The sequence below is a fragment of the Chinchilla lanigera genome, unplaced genomic scaffold (assembly GCF_000276665.1).
Source record: "Chinchilla lanigera isolate Chin_1 unplaced genomic scaffold, ChiLan1.0 scaffold00020, whole genome shotgun sequence".
Taxonomy (NCBI): Eukaryota; Metazoa; Chordata; class Mammalia; order Rodentia; family Chinchillidae; genus Chinchilla; species Chinchilla lanigera.
The window spans coordinates 9,066,800-9,079,971 of NW_004955421.1; the positions used below are offsets into that span (position 1 = coordinate 9,066,800).

General features: G+C 37.9%; 1 protein-coding gene across 1 annotated transcript in view; it reads right to left on the reverse strand.

Annotated features, from left to right (window-relative positions):
• Nucleotides 1–106: 106 nt before the first annotated feature.
• LOC102020128 (histone-lysine N-methyltransferase SETMAR) overlaps nucleotides 107–13,172 on the reverse strand; it is a 13,447-nt gene continuing 381 nt past the window's right edge. The window contains exon 2 of the mRNA XM_005383745.2: nucleotides 107–1,580. Coding sequence (XP_005383802.1) covers nucleotides 792–1,580 — 789 coding nt within the window. The 3' untranslated portion in view covers nucleotides 107–791. The remainder of the gene's footprint in view (nucleotides 1,581–13,172) is intronic.

The window sequence follows — 13,172 nt, forward strand, 5'->3', positions numbered from 1 at the left end:
TTCATCACTGATGGTTATTATTAGGGTTTCAGGAAGTGATAATTCATCATGACTTTTTCCTTAACTGTTTAGAAACAAATGATAAATAACATATAGGAGTCAGGCAGACAGGAAAAAAAGTACCAACTTTATTACTGATAGAAGCTAGGCTTAGGTATTCAGCCACAAGGCTTGAATCTTGACTAGCTTTGGTATAAGTGCAAGTAACTGGTTTAAACAAAGGATACACTATTTTTCATCTAAAAGTCCAGGAAGTGTTGATCAGGTCAGTAGCATTTCTAGAGTACCAGATACTCCTCTCTATCTTGTTGATTTGCTAGGTATAACCATTTCCCAGGGTCATCTTAGAGTCCAGAATTGTTACCCCAGTTCTAGCCATCATGTATGTACTCCAGTTTAATGGAAAACAAAAAGGAAGGGCAACTTATCTCCACTAAAGGACATACTAATTCTGATTACATCTCATTAAGTAGAACACAAATCACTTAGCCACATCTAAATAAGAAAGTAAGTACTCTGGGCAGTCATACACCCAGAACAAAATGAGAATTCTATTATAAAAGGGGATACTGGTAGACAATTCAGGGTCTCTGCCACATTCCTGAATTAAACTTATGCAGGAAGGCAGAGGCAAGGCTGAACACCCACTGGCTTCCCTTCCAGGGAGGGGTAAGCTGCTTACCACACAGCAGAATTACCTAGAGGGTAAATTACTTGCAGAAGGTGAACCCAGAAGTGGGGAGGCCACACACGCTTGGTTCCCACTTATTTCTGCCCACTGAACAGACTTCCTAGTTGATGTCGCGCTTTTCTAAGTGGTGGTATAATGAACTGTCATAAGGCAAGAAACCGGTACATGACTGGGTACCACAGTAACAAGCTTTTCTTAGTTTCCCATTACCTGGCCCTTCTGTATCTTCACTGTCTGTTTGATTAAGAAATCTTCCTGAATAGTCATAAGAGAGTTCTTCTCCTGGCAAAATGTCTTTAGCTGCAAAAAGTGCTAACTTAGGTACCGTTGAGTAAATTCGAACAGGAATCATCAATAGGTTTGGCTCACAAGAATGATTAAGGAATCTTCCAATATTTCCTATATAGGTAGGGTCAACAAATGTTTCCATTATCTGCCCATTATAAATATGTTCCCTGATAGCTATAACGTAATTTGAGTCATATGTTGTTTGTAAGTTAATTCTTCTTTGTACTTCGGAGAATCCTAAAACTTCACCAGCATATTCACAGACAAACTTCCCCTTTGGTATAAGTTCCAAGGTGCGAAGCCCCCAGCCTTTTTTATCTGTCTTGAACACCTGGAGGCAGAACTGGAGACCCCTCTGGACCACTCTGTTTCTGCAGTGGTCACCACACTGGCACATGACATTGCACTCAAAAACAGGCTTGGCATACTTTGTTTCTGACCCTGTATCTCTAAGGCACAAATGGTCGTCGTAGGTCTCTTCATGGAGGAGACAGGAGCAAGTTCCAGGGAGACAGGGAGCTTTGACACAAATGCATCCAGGAAAGGTTATTTGAGACGGATCAATGTCTGCTCCAGGTCCAACTACATGATCAGGGGTATACTGTAAAAGATATAAATACTGTAAGTTAGCACGAGCATGTCATGTTCAAGCAGCTTTTTGCTAGGACATTTCCTAACTTTGACATATATAAAAACAGGAACAAACAAAACACAAAACATAAAAATATTGCCCCCCCAAAATCGCCCTTCAGTTTAAAAGATAATTAAGATTTGGATTTAAACTTCTGTGGTTTTATGGAATAAGGATAACAATAGAAATAATGTTTTTTTCTTTTATCAGAAAGTGAAAGCTTTAGAACTCCTTTTGTTTTCCTTTTAGCTTTGGATGTCAGAACAGCTGTACATGTATGTGCACCTCAGTATTTTATCCTTATATTTTGATCATTTTCATCTATATTTGATAATGTACATACATATTTTTATTGTAAGTTATTTTGATTCATTTTAGGAGATAAGGAAGTCCTAAGTGATAAATAAATCAATTATGGACAGAATTCCAAATAATGTCATTTATTTAATAATACTTAAATTTTTGATGTATCATATACACATAAAGAAATTTTGGGTTTGTTTGTTTTTGGTATGGGATATTGAACCTATGGTTACTCTAGGACATCTGAAACAACATCACCAGGGTCCCCCAACCCTTTAATAATTATGTATTCTCAGTCAGATCTCATGAAGTTGCCCAGGAAGGACTCAAAGTTGCAATCCTCCTGCCTCAGCCTCTGTAAGTACTGGAATTATAGGTGTGCACCACTATGTCCAGCTGAAATTTTGTTCTTATTAAATGAGAAAGGGGGTAATATGAAAATTTTTCTTGCTGCTTTGCAGGTACTTATATTTTAAAAACATTATATTTGAGGACTTCTGGGAAGATGGTGTAATGGTGAAAAGCAGAGAAACAGCCTCTCTGAGATTTGGTGTCCAGACACTGGAATATAGCAACAGGAGGAAGACAAGGAGTAAAGTGGGTTCCCAGGACCCAGGAAGGATCTGAAGTGAGAATTGGAGCCCATGGAGAAAGCAAAGAGAGAGATCTCAATGTAGAGGAAGGTGGCTCTGAGCCCTGACTCCATGCATGGAAAGGGTGATTTGAACCTGGATTGCACAGTGACTGGAGACCCCATAGATGTCCAGGGAGAAACAACAGTGGAATGGATGCAGCAGACTTAGGTGGACTGTGAGTTATTTGTATTCACATGCCCTCTAGAAAAGGGCAGTGACTGGCCGGTAGCCATCTTGGAGAGAGGCTAACAGTGACTGGACACCACACAGACCTCCATGGAGAAACAACAGTGGAACAGATGCAGTGGACTCAGAGCTCAGAATTCAGAAAAGTTGTGGGATGGCTCCATCTGGCAGCTCCCAGTGCCAGGGTGAAGTGGCACTGAGTTCAAATTAGCAGGAGGTCAATGAGCTGAATTCAATCCCGCAGGAGGCACACAGAGTGTTGTAGGCTGAGTAAATCAGGTTCCAGCCTCACAGCTAGAAACCAGCCTAAACTTCAGTGGAACTAAAACTCAGTCGCACAGGAAATATTACAAAGAATCAACAATCTTTAAAGATTTTGCAAAGCAAGAGAAACCACCAACAGAGTGAAGAGACAACTCACAGGGTGGGAAAAGTTTTTCCCCAGCTATTTCTGCAGCAAAGGACTATTATCTAAAAAATATAAAGAACTACACAAAAATCAGACTCCCTACATTTAAAGACCCAATCCAAAATGGGCATCTGAAATGAATAATCTTCTCAGATAAAGCAGTAGAAATGGCAAATAAATTTATAAATACATGTTCAATGTCACTGATCATTAGACAGCTGCAAATGAAAACAACTGAATGGCTATTAAAGTGAAATAAATCATACTTGCATGTGTAAACACTGTATTGTTTCCCTAGTGTAAGAACCTGAAAGAGTAAATAAAATCCAAAAGGTACAATAGATACTGTGAAAGGGAAATAAACTGCTCAAGAGGAAAGAACCGGGATGAAGCAAAGGAGGAAAGAAAGAAAGAAGGAAGGGAAAATATACATAATATATACAAGATAGCTAAGATAATTGTACTACTAATTTCTATTGGTTTGTTGAAAGGAACAGTTAATGCTTAAATTGTTTTTGACCAATTTTAGATGCTTATATCTGGTGATCTGAACAACTACTTTGAACAAAACAATATGCAATATAAGAACCACTGTTGAATTCCTAACTTTTTTTGGTTTTAAAAATATTTTTATTCTCTTAAAAAAAGAAAATATTAAAAAAAAGAAATCAACCAATAACACTGGCAGGGTTGTGGGGGAAAAGGAACCCTTCTCCACTATTGGTGGGAGTGCAGACTGGTGCAATCACTGTGGAAATCAGTATGGAGATTCCTCAAAATACTAAACCTAGAGGTTTCATTTGACCCAGCTATTTCTCTTCTACGTATCTTCCTGAAAGAATTAAAAGCATCATATCACAACAACAGATGCATACTCATGTTTATAATGGCATGGTTTGTAATAGCTAAATCTTAGAAACAGCCCATCAACCCAGGAAGGTGATATATCAAGCAAGTTCAATGAGAATAGCATTCACAAGAGACCAGAAGAGCAGGAAAGAACAAAGCTGTACTGAGCCGGCTGACGGACATCTCTAACCAGGAGCCAGAGAAGGTGTCTACCCTGATCTGGGTCTTACCTTTGCTTTAAGTACATTTCAGGTTTCCATAGTTACCATTACCTCATTTCTGGGAGTCTTACAAGACTGCACAAAGTTAACTTTCTCAGGAGCTGTCAGCCAGCCAGATTCCAAATGACCATTACAGTTTAACTTTTAGCCTACTTCCCAATTTTTCCTATTTATTCTGTTCCCATTTTATGATTTTGCTTTCCTTTAAATGGGTTGATAACTAACCAAAGAGAAGGATGAAGAGTGGGGGTAAACTACAGCTTAAGTGAACTTTAAGTGGCTTCTCTTAATATGGAGTTAAAAACAAAATAGAGTCTCTTCTGCCCTGTGAAATGGATAAAGAAGATGTGGTGTTTTTATACAATGGAGTACTACTCTGCCATAAAGTAGGATAAGCCTGAGACATTTCTAGCTAAATGGATGTACTTTGAGACCATAATCTTAGGTGAAATAAACTAGATACACATGTTTAAACACATTTTTCTCACTGGTGTAAGTAAGCACATATAAATAAGGGCCAAAATGTATAATAGATGTTTGGAAATGGGAAGAAAATGTTCAAATGAGAAGGGGAACAAGGCAGGGGTATGGGGAAAGGTAGGATGAGACAAGAAAAAATGGAAACAAAACTTTTGTAAATCAGAAGGGGAAGAAGGGTTGAAGGGAGGAGGAGAATGGGAAAAAAAGAAGCAAGATACATCATGTACAGGTACAAATTTCCTATGATGAATCTTATCATTGTATATATCTAAAATGTATCAATAAAAAACATTACATTTATATAATGGTATAGACAAATAAGAAAATGCCAAGATAGAATCTCTGTGTGAAGCCTGATCTTTACTTTCTTACTGCATCATGAAACTAGCTTTCTTGCCCTCCCCAATTCTTTAGAAAAGATCTCACTATGTAACCCAGGATGGGTCTGAACTCCTATGTAGCCCAGGGTGGCCTCAAACTTATGATCCTGAGTTTGTATCCCAGGTGTGAGGGTTACAGGCATGTACCACCAGGCTGAAGAAACATATTTTCAAACCCTGAAGATTAAAGCTTCTCTCCAGAGTTCAGCACATTTCTTTATGTATAGAGTAAGTTTTGCTCTCATAGGACTTAATTTGTTTACAGTCGTCCCTTGCTATATTGCAGTCCACTTATTGTGGCTTCAGTGTATCACGGGTTTTTAAAAAAATATATCTAATTCTGTATCATGCAGTTTTCACTATATTGCAGGATTTTGTGGTATATAGGTATTTATATAATATTTATGATTTTAATTATTTTTGCCTAAAAATTTACAATACAAAAATGTTAACTCAAACATATTAAAAGAATATTAAATTGAACTAAAATACAGTATGTACTGCATCAGCAGATGAATACCGTACTGTACTCAATGGCAATGCAGTACGCCACTGCTGCTTGTCCAAGTTTGCCAACTTGAGATTGTACACGGCACACTATTGGCTGATGGAATGGAAGGTGATCAACCACAGCACTGTGTTCTGTATCCTGGGTGGTGATTCGTTCACTGACCATAGCTTCAGTCTGTTTGCTCTCCTGCACTGCGCCCATATGTTCAGCATCACTCCTTGTCCACTTCACATTGAGTACCCATATGGAATTACATAATGTTGTTACAATTACATAGGTTTAAGAGTGTAGAAAGTGTTTAAGAGCATATGAAGTGTTTATAAGAGTGTGGGGAAGTTTTATAGGAGTGTGGAAAGGGTTTATAAACCCTTAAAATATACATAAACAATAAAATAAATATAACACTGCTACTTCACGGATTTTCACCTATTGCAGGGGTCTCTGGAACATAACTCCAATAGGTAAGGGATCACTGTATACTTATCTGCTTCCAAAAAGGCCTTAATGAGATTTACAAACAAGTAAAATAGATGAAAAATGAAGAGCAAAATATGTTATGGTTTGGATAAATGTATCCCAGAGGGCCATGTGCAAAAAAGGGTTGATCCCTGTATAGGAGCTATTGAGGAACGGTAGAACCTTTAGGATGTGGGGCCCAGTGAGAGCAAGTGTAATCACTAAGGTGATATTGCAGCAAGTGTAGTTACTTCGGGATATTGGGGTGATCATGACTCTTCACTACAGCCCACTCTATGCTGTAGGGTATATTTTTATTTTTTCTTCCTTTTACTTGGTCCAAGCTTGCTGAAGAGCTTATTTTTTCCTACCTTTCTGTTTTTCTCCTACCTTTAATAATTGTAAAACTGTGTCATCATTAAGAAAAGAAAAGTGTGTGTGTGTGTGTGTGGGGGATCACAGTCTTTTCCTGTCTCTCTTCTTTCTCAGCAGCATCCTCCATCATTTGCTTCCAATATTAGTGTTCTGCCTTTCCATGGGACACATAGCAATTGGCCCAACCAACCATGGACTGATACTTCTGAAACCATGAACCAAAATAAACCTTGTCTCTTTTACAGTTGATTATCTCAGGTATTTTTTTTAAGAGTAACAGAAAGCTGATTAACACAAGGTAAAAGGGAAAATAAGAGCATGCCAATCCACTGAGCTTAGACATACCAGGTGTATAATTAGAAGTAGACTGGACATTTCGGCCTGTCTGAGAGCAGTCATTTTAGCGTGATGTATGAGTAGATACAAGACTAACACTGTCTGTAAGGAACAATCTCACTGTTCAGAAGTAGCATTGGGTTCTGACAGTATTCACACCAGAAAAAAATTTCACCAATGCATTCTTCAAACCATTCTTTTGTAGAAAGCAGTTTCCAAGGCTGATTTCTGACCCTCATTAAAGGCTGTTGGCATGCAGCCCCAGCAGTTAGGTAAGAGCAGTTCTGTAAGGCACCAGTTGCATGGCCTTTCATTTAAGAGTAAATCTGGAAGTACCTAGGGGAATGTTCACACTGCACATCTTTCAGATAATCCTTTATTAACATTATGTCTCCCACTCAAGCTTCAGAAAGACATTGAACAGCATGTAGTCATACTCCCTGTGGAGGCCTTGGTGGAGCTATGCTGTTAAGTGCAGAACCCTATGTTTTTTCAGGTGCTGAGCCAGAGGGAAGATTGACATCTTCTGTGAGAGAGGAGGAGGGTGATGAGTGGGAGTGCTGAAGGGGCAGGCCAATATTCTGTTCAAGAAGTGATTTGGGGGTGGAAAGTGAAAGAACTTTCTATTTGTGTTATTTCTTATACTGTTAGCAGGGATGCCCTAAAGGAATAGCGGAAAGTTTATAAAAGATATCCCTACTTGTCAAATGCAGTGAATGCTGTTTTTTATTTTTTCAGACTACATTTCTCAGCCATGCATGGTGGTGCATGCCTACAATTTCAGAACTCCAGAGTCTGAAGCAGGAGGATAGATGTAAGTTCAAGGCCAGCCTAGGCTACAGAGTGAGTTCAAAACCAGCCTGAATTACATAGTAAGACCCTGTCCCAAAACAACAACCAACCCCCAACAAAACAATTTTTAATTTTTCAAAGATTCTATGTTGAAACATAAATGGTTCCCTAGACATTTTAAGAAGTAAATGAAGTAAAATAAAGATTTTACTATATCTTTGTGAAACTTCATAAAGAATTCTTTTAAACTGATTGGTTCAATGTGTCCATATTTTAGGATAATACATAAATCACTAAACTCTAAAGTGATTTTGTTGACAGATAATTCCTTTTACAATCAAATGTGACAGACTGCAGTTTTGTAACTAGGAAAGCATAATTTTCTTTGTTGAAAAACAACATTTGTGCTGAGCACAGTGATTCTTGTGTATAATCCTGGCTACTTTTGGAGGTTAAAGCAAGAGGATTTCAAATTTGAGGTCAGTGTAGGCAGCTTAGTGAGAGCCTTTCTCAAAAAAAACAAAAAACAAAAACAAAAAAAGAGCTAGGGATGTAGCTCAGTGCTTCTTGGGGTCTGTTCCCAGTACTGTCCCAATCTCCATTGTATTTGCTTATTTTTACTTAATATGAAAAAAAAATTGAGCCTCTCAAATCTTTTCCTGAGGAGATTTTTTTAAAAACAGTATCTTAAAACATTATAAAGTAATTTTTTTTAAGGATTGGGGGAGGATAGGTTAGTGGTGGAGCTCTCTGCCTAGCATGCACAAGGCCCTGGGTTAGATCCTTAGTGCCTCACTCCTAAAGTGACATATTTTTAGAAGTTCTTCAATTAAACTTAATGCATTATCTAAGCAAGGGACTTCAGACTACAAATGGTAGCTAATTCCAAATGCGCTGCAGATTATATAATCTTCTAGGTAAATTTCCCATTTAAAGAGAATGTAAGTCATTCCATCCTCATGTGTCTCCATTTTCTCCTTCATGAAAGGTCAGTAAAATACCATGCCAGAAAGATACTTTATTGGACCTAAAAGTGACTCCTCACAAAAATAATCTTCAGAAAACCTTGGTTTAATTTAACATATGATTATGTGATTATCTATGGTTTCAGGAATGTGACTACATATTGAAAACTATTCTTTTTAGAAATAATCTGAGGTTACTTATGTTACATTCCATTGAAAATATTTATAAGCTAGGCGATCTGCTGAACTTTATCTACCCGAAAGCTAAGCTAATGTTTCAAATTCAGAGGAAGCTGATTTGATATTGGTTTTTTTTGGATTTTCTCAGTTTTATTTTTTATTAGTACATGTTTCTAGTACATAACATTTACATGTGTGTGGAGTTGGAACATGCATGTAACACATTTTTCCTGTTTCCATCCTCTTTTTCTTCTTTCCCGCCCTTCTCCATCTATCTTGATCATCTTTTCATTTGAGAAACATCTATCTCCCTACTTCCCATTGTTTTACTTTGCTCTTTATTTATAATTTGTGTTTCTCATATAAGAGAAACCATGACATATTTAACCAGGTGTATCTGACTTATTTCACTTAACATGAAAAGCCCCTATTTTTGTCTCAGTGGCTTGGCTAAGGGTCCCAGCTAGACTGAGATCTAGACCTGACAAAACATAATATTACTTGCTTTTTTCAAAAATATTTGATTTATGGGTGGACCCATAGCCTAAGTCATTTTTTTCTTTTTTTTTTGGATTTTCTCTGGTACCGGGAATCAAACTCACGACCTTGCGCTTGCCAGGCACCATAGCCTAAGTCATAATAGAAACAGAATTCTGGGACTTCTACTGAAACAATTACAGAAAGCAGCATGCTTTCCATTGGAGTTGGTAAATCATAGTGTTTTCTCTGCATTCTCAAGCTTACCACTTAAAGATGTACTAAATGTGCAGTCAACCATGAAAGGAAAAGTAGCATGGCAAAGGAAGAATATGGCAGAAAGAAATATCTCATGACACTGTTAGAGTTCTTGAATCCCCATGTGTCTAAAGTAACCACTTTTGGACTTTTCTGTTATTTGAAGCAATTCCCTCCCTCTTTAGCTCAAGTCAATCTGTGTTATAAGTCTTACAAATGACTCCTGACTGAGATAACAGGGTGAAAGCTGATAATGGTTCCAAAAAATGGATAGGAAATTTAGTCAAAGATGTAAATGACCAATGGGCAATGAGGTCTCCATTAGGAGATGAGTCTGGAGCAAAGTGTGCAAGAGGTCAGACAGGAAAACTCATGACTATGGCCTATAACACCAGCCAAGCAGTGAAGGCTTCTTAGTGCAGAACACGGATTGTCCTGACCGAGACACACGGAGAGCTAGGCTCTTATTAGCACTGCAGCTTTGAGCAGATGATTTGCTAAGCTTCAGGTTAGCAACTATAACATAGGGATAATACTCATACATAGGGTAGTTATCATGAACTTTACATTAAACAATACTGTACTCAGCCTGGAACTTGATACTTTAAAAATATTAGCTTCCTAATTCTAATAAAAACTAACTTCATTTAATTCTTCTGTTTTTAGGTACTATTTTTAGGTGTTTTATCAGCATATATTTCTGAGAAATTACTTAGTTAATCCCTTCAAAAATCTCCTTATCTACTTTTTTGGTTACTATAATGGAAAAAAATGGAACAAGCCACGTAAAAAGCTTACTCTAGTGATTGGCACATAAAAGTTCAATAAAAATTATGCAGGCCGGGGCTGGGGATTTAGCTCAGTGGCAAAGCGCCTGCCTGGCAAATGCAAGGTCGTGAGTTTGGTTCCCGGTACCGGAGAAAAACAAAACAACAACAACAAAAAAAAATTATGCAGGCCAAACAGCAGGATGGTAAAGAAAACAATTCTGCAGTTAAATTTCCCAGGGTCAAACATATTAAAACCGAAAGGTGCCTAGGAATTAGTCTCCTGTCCTCCATTACTTAACTTTTGAGTGGGGGAAAAGCCAAGAGCTGGCCTACCCCTGACTTCTCTTATTCATTAACAAGTATTAACTTATTAGCTGTTAGATACATATTCTGGGATTTGGCATCAGCCAGAAAAATACACAGGAGGCTATGAAAAATAAGATTTTGGGGGGATCATTTCTTGCACTGTCAGGTTATAAGCTTTAGTTTTTCTTCATATGTATCAAAACATAGAATTACTCAGAGTTGAGAATAAGTTGAGAATAAGAGTTGAGAATAAGTGCAAAATGATCAGTGCAAAACAATATCTCAGAAACTGGATTGATGAAGCACTAGGTGGAGATTTCAAGCCTTTTCTGACAGAAAAAATTTCCAACAAACAATTATTACCCAAAAAGCCAAAGTGGAAACAGAAAACATACTGAAGAGCAAATATAGTTTCATCTCTATTCTTGTCTGCAATTATTTCTTCCTTCTCAGAACTAGGCCAGCATTTACTGTTAATAACACGAACTCTGGGATATGAACATCATGGACCATTACATACTTTGTGCTAAATGTGTGGGGCTTCTCTCAAGGAAAAGCATAGTCATGTGACTTGGGGTATAGAGTAGAGATGGGGGCAGGATTTCTATCCATAGTCTAGGCACATAGCAGGTGCTCAGGAAGTACTTTTTGATGGTTTGATTGTAGGCTCCTGATATCTTTTACCTGGAAGTGGGACTTTTACTTAGTCAAGTTCTGTATCAAGCAAGGTCCCAGAAACTGAAGTATGACTCCAAATAATATCCTGGGCTTACAATCTGGGCCTCAATTCTGAATCTTAAGAAAGTATTGTGAAGATCTTCTTTCCTTTTTTGGTTGTGTTGAAACCCCAGTCACAAGAATCTTTGTACTTGGCTTCTATCCTCCTAAGTTTGTTTCTGTTCCAAACAGTTATTAGAAGACTGTGAGCCAGATAATTCTTGTCAAGACCCAACTGAGGTCTTAAAAATAACCTTCGAAGCCGGTTTCAGAGACGTAAAAAATGATTAAATTTGACTCCTAGCTCAGTAGAAAATTAGTTTATTTTCTACTTGGTTTCAACCCTAATGACATTATGAAATGCTTGGTTCCAATCTGAACATTTGAATGTTCTTTTTACTTTTCACACAGTAAGCAAAACCAGACACAAAGTTATTTTTACCTTAGGTTTTTCAGGCCTTAATTCTTATGGGTACATATGCCTGTGATGGCAAGGTCTGGAGCAAGGTATCTGGACCATTTGCAAAACTGGCTTTGTGCTCCCTGAATATATAGAAGAAAATTAACTGTAGGCAATTTGGGATGTCTTTTAAATACATTAAGAATGTTACATGTTCTTCGTAATACCATCAACTCCTTGAGAAAGGGATCCTTTGGTAATCCTAATTCTATCCAGATAAATGTATATACCGAGGTAGCTAAAGAACTTTTATTTCAGTCTCCTGATGTTTATTTATGTCATCAACTATAGGTCTAAGCATCAATCAAAAATCTTTTTCTTGTTTTCTCTCATTTTTAAAAATAGACAAGTACTTAAAAGTGCATTTTGAAGAATATAATTAGCACATCATTATGGACATTGATGATGAAATGATTTTACTGGAAAGACTTATATATCCTTTTTTTTGCACCAATGGGCATTCAACCCAGGATTCCATGCATGCTAGGCAAGTGCTCTACCTCTGAGCTACTTTCTACCTTTTAAATTCTGATATAGAGTGTTGCTAAATTGCCCAGGCTGGTCTTGAACTTGTATTTCTCCTCCCTCAGCCTCTGGAGTAGCTGGGATTACAGGTGAGTGTCACCATGCCTGGCCAATTTATTCTTAAGTTAATTTCATACTTAATTTAAAGAAATATATTTGGCCAATAGTTTTGCAGATTTTTCTTGGATATGGCAAGGAAAAACATGACTCAAGATCAAAGAATTCACACACACGAAAACCATAGTTTTGTTCAATAGTACACACTAATTGATTAAAATTAATTGTACGTTGCTAATATTTTGAGGGCAGGGAGTATGTTTTTCTGCTTTTTGTATTTTCTGCAACCCAACTCACCATTCTGCATGCACTGAGTTCTTGGTAAATATCTGAATTTAAAGTAGAATGTATTAGAAAAGTGATGTTTTTTCTTTACTTTTTTTTTTTTAAGGGCCAGAGTATAATTCAGTGGTAGAATGGAATTCTCAAAGCAGTGGGGAAGAGTGGTATTATTAAACTGTACACTGGTGGACTGTAAGGCTTTGCAGGAGATAATTTGTGTGAGATCTCAGCCAACTCTGACTCCAGCGGCTGCTTTTTAGGACACCAGGCTGAGATCTGTGAATAGGACTTCGCTTATCGTACATATAAGACCCCTGAGATCACAGAAGTAACCAATGTGCCCTGGAACCTGAATGAGTTCTAAGGGCAGAATGGACAAAAAACGGGTTCTCAGAGCTCCTCCCAAGGGCAGCGGCTTCTGGTCTTTCACTTCGGGGAACTGCCATTCTACGATGGAAGAGGGCAAATTCCTTGCGAAGGAGAAAGGACCTAAAGCTTGGAAAAGACCGAAGCGTGTGCGTGTAACTTTTCTCAGGTGCTAACAGCAGAAAAAAGGTGGAGAGCTGCCGCAGCTTCTGCGTCAGTTTGAGAGGGGCCACCTGCAGGAGGACTCGCACACTGGCCCCGCCCCG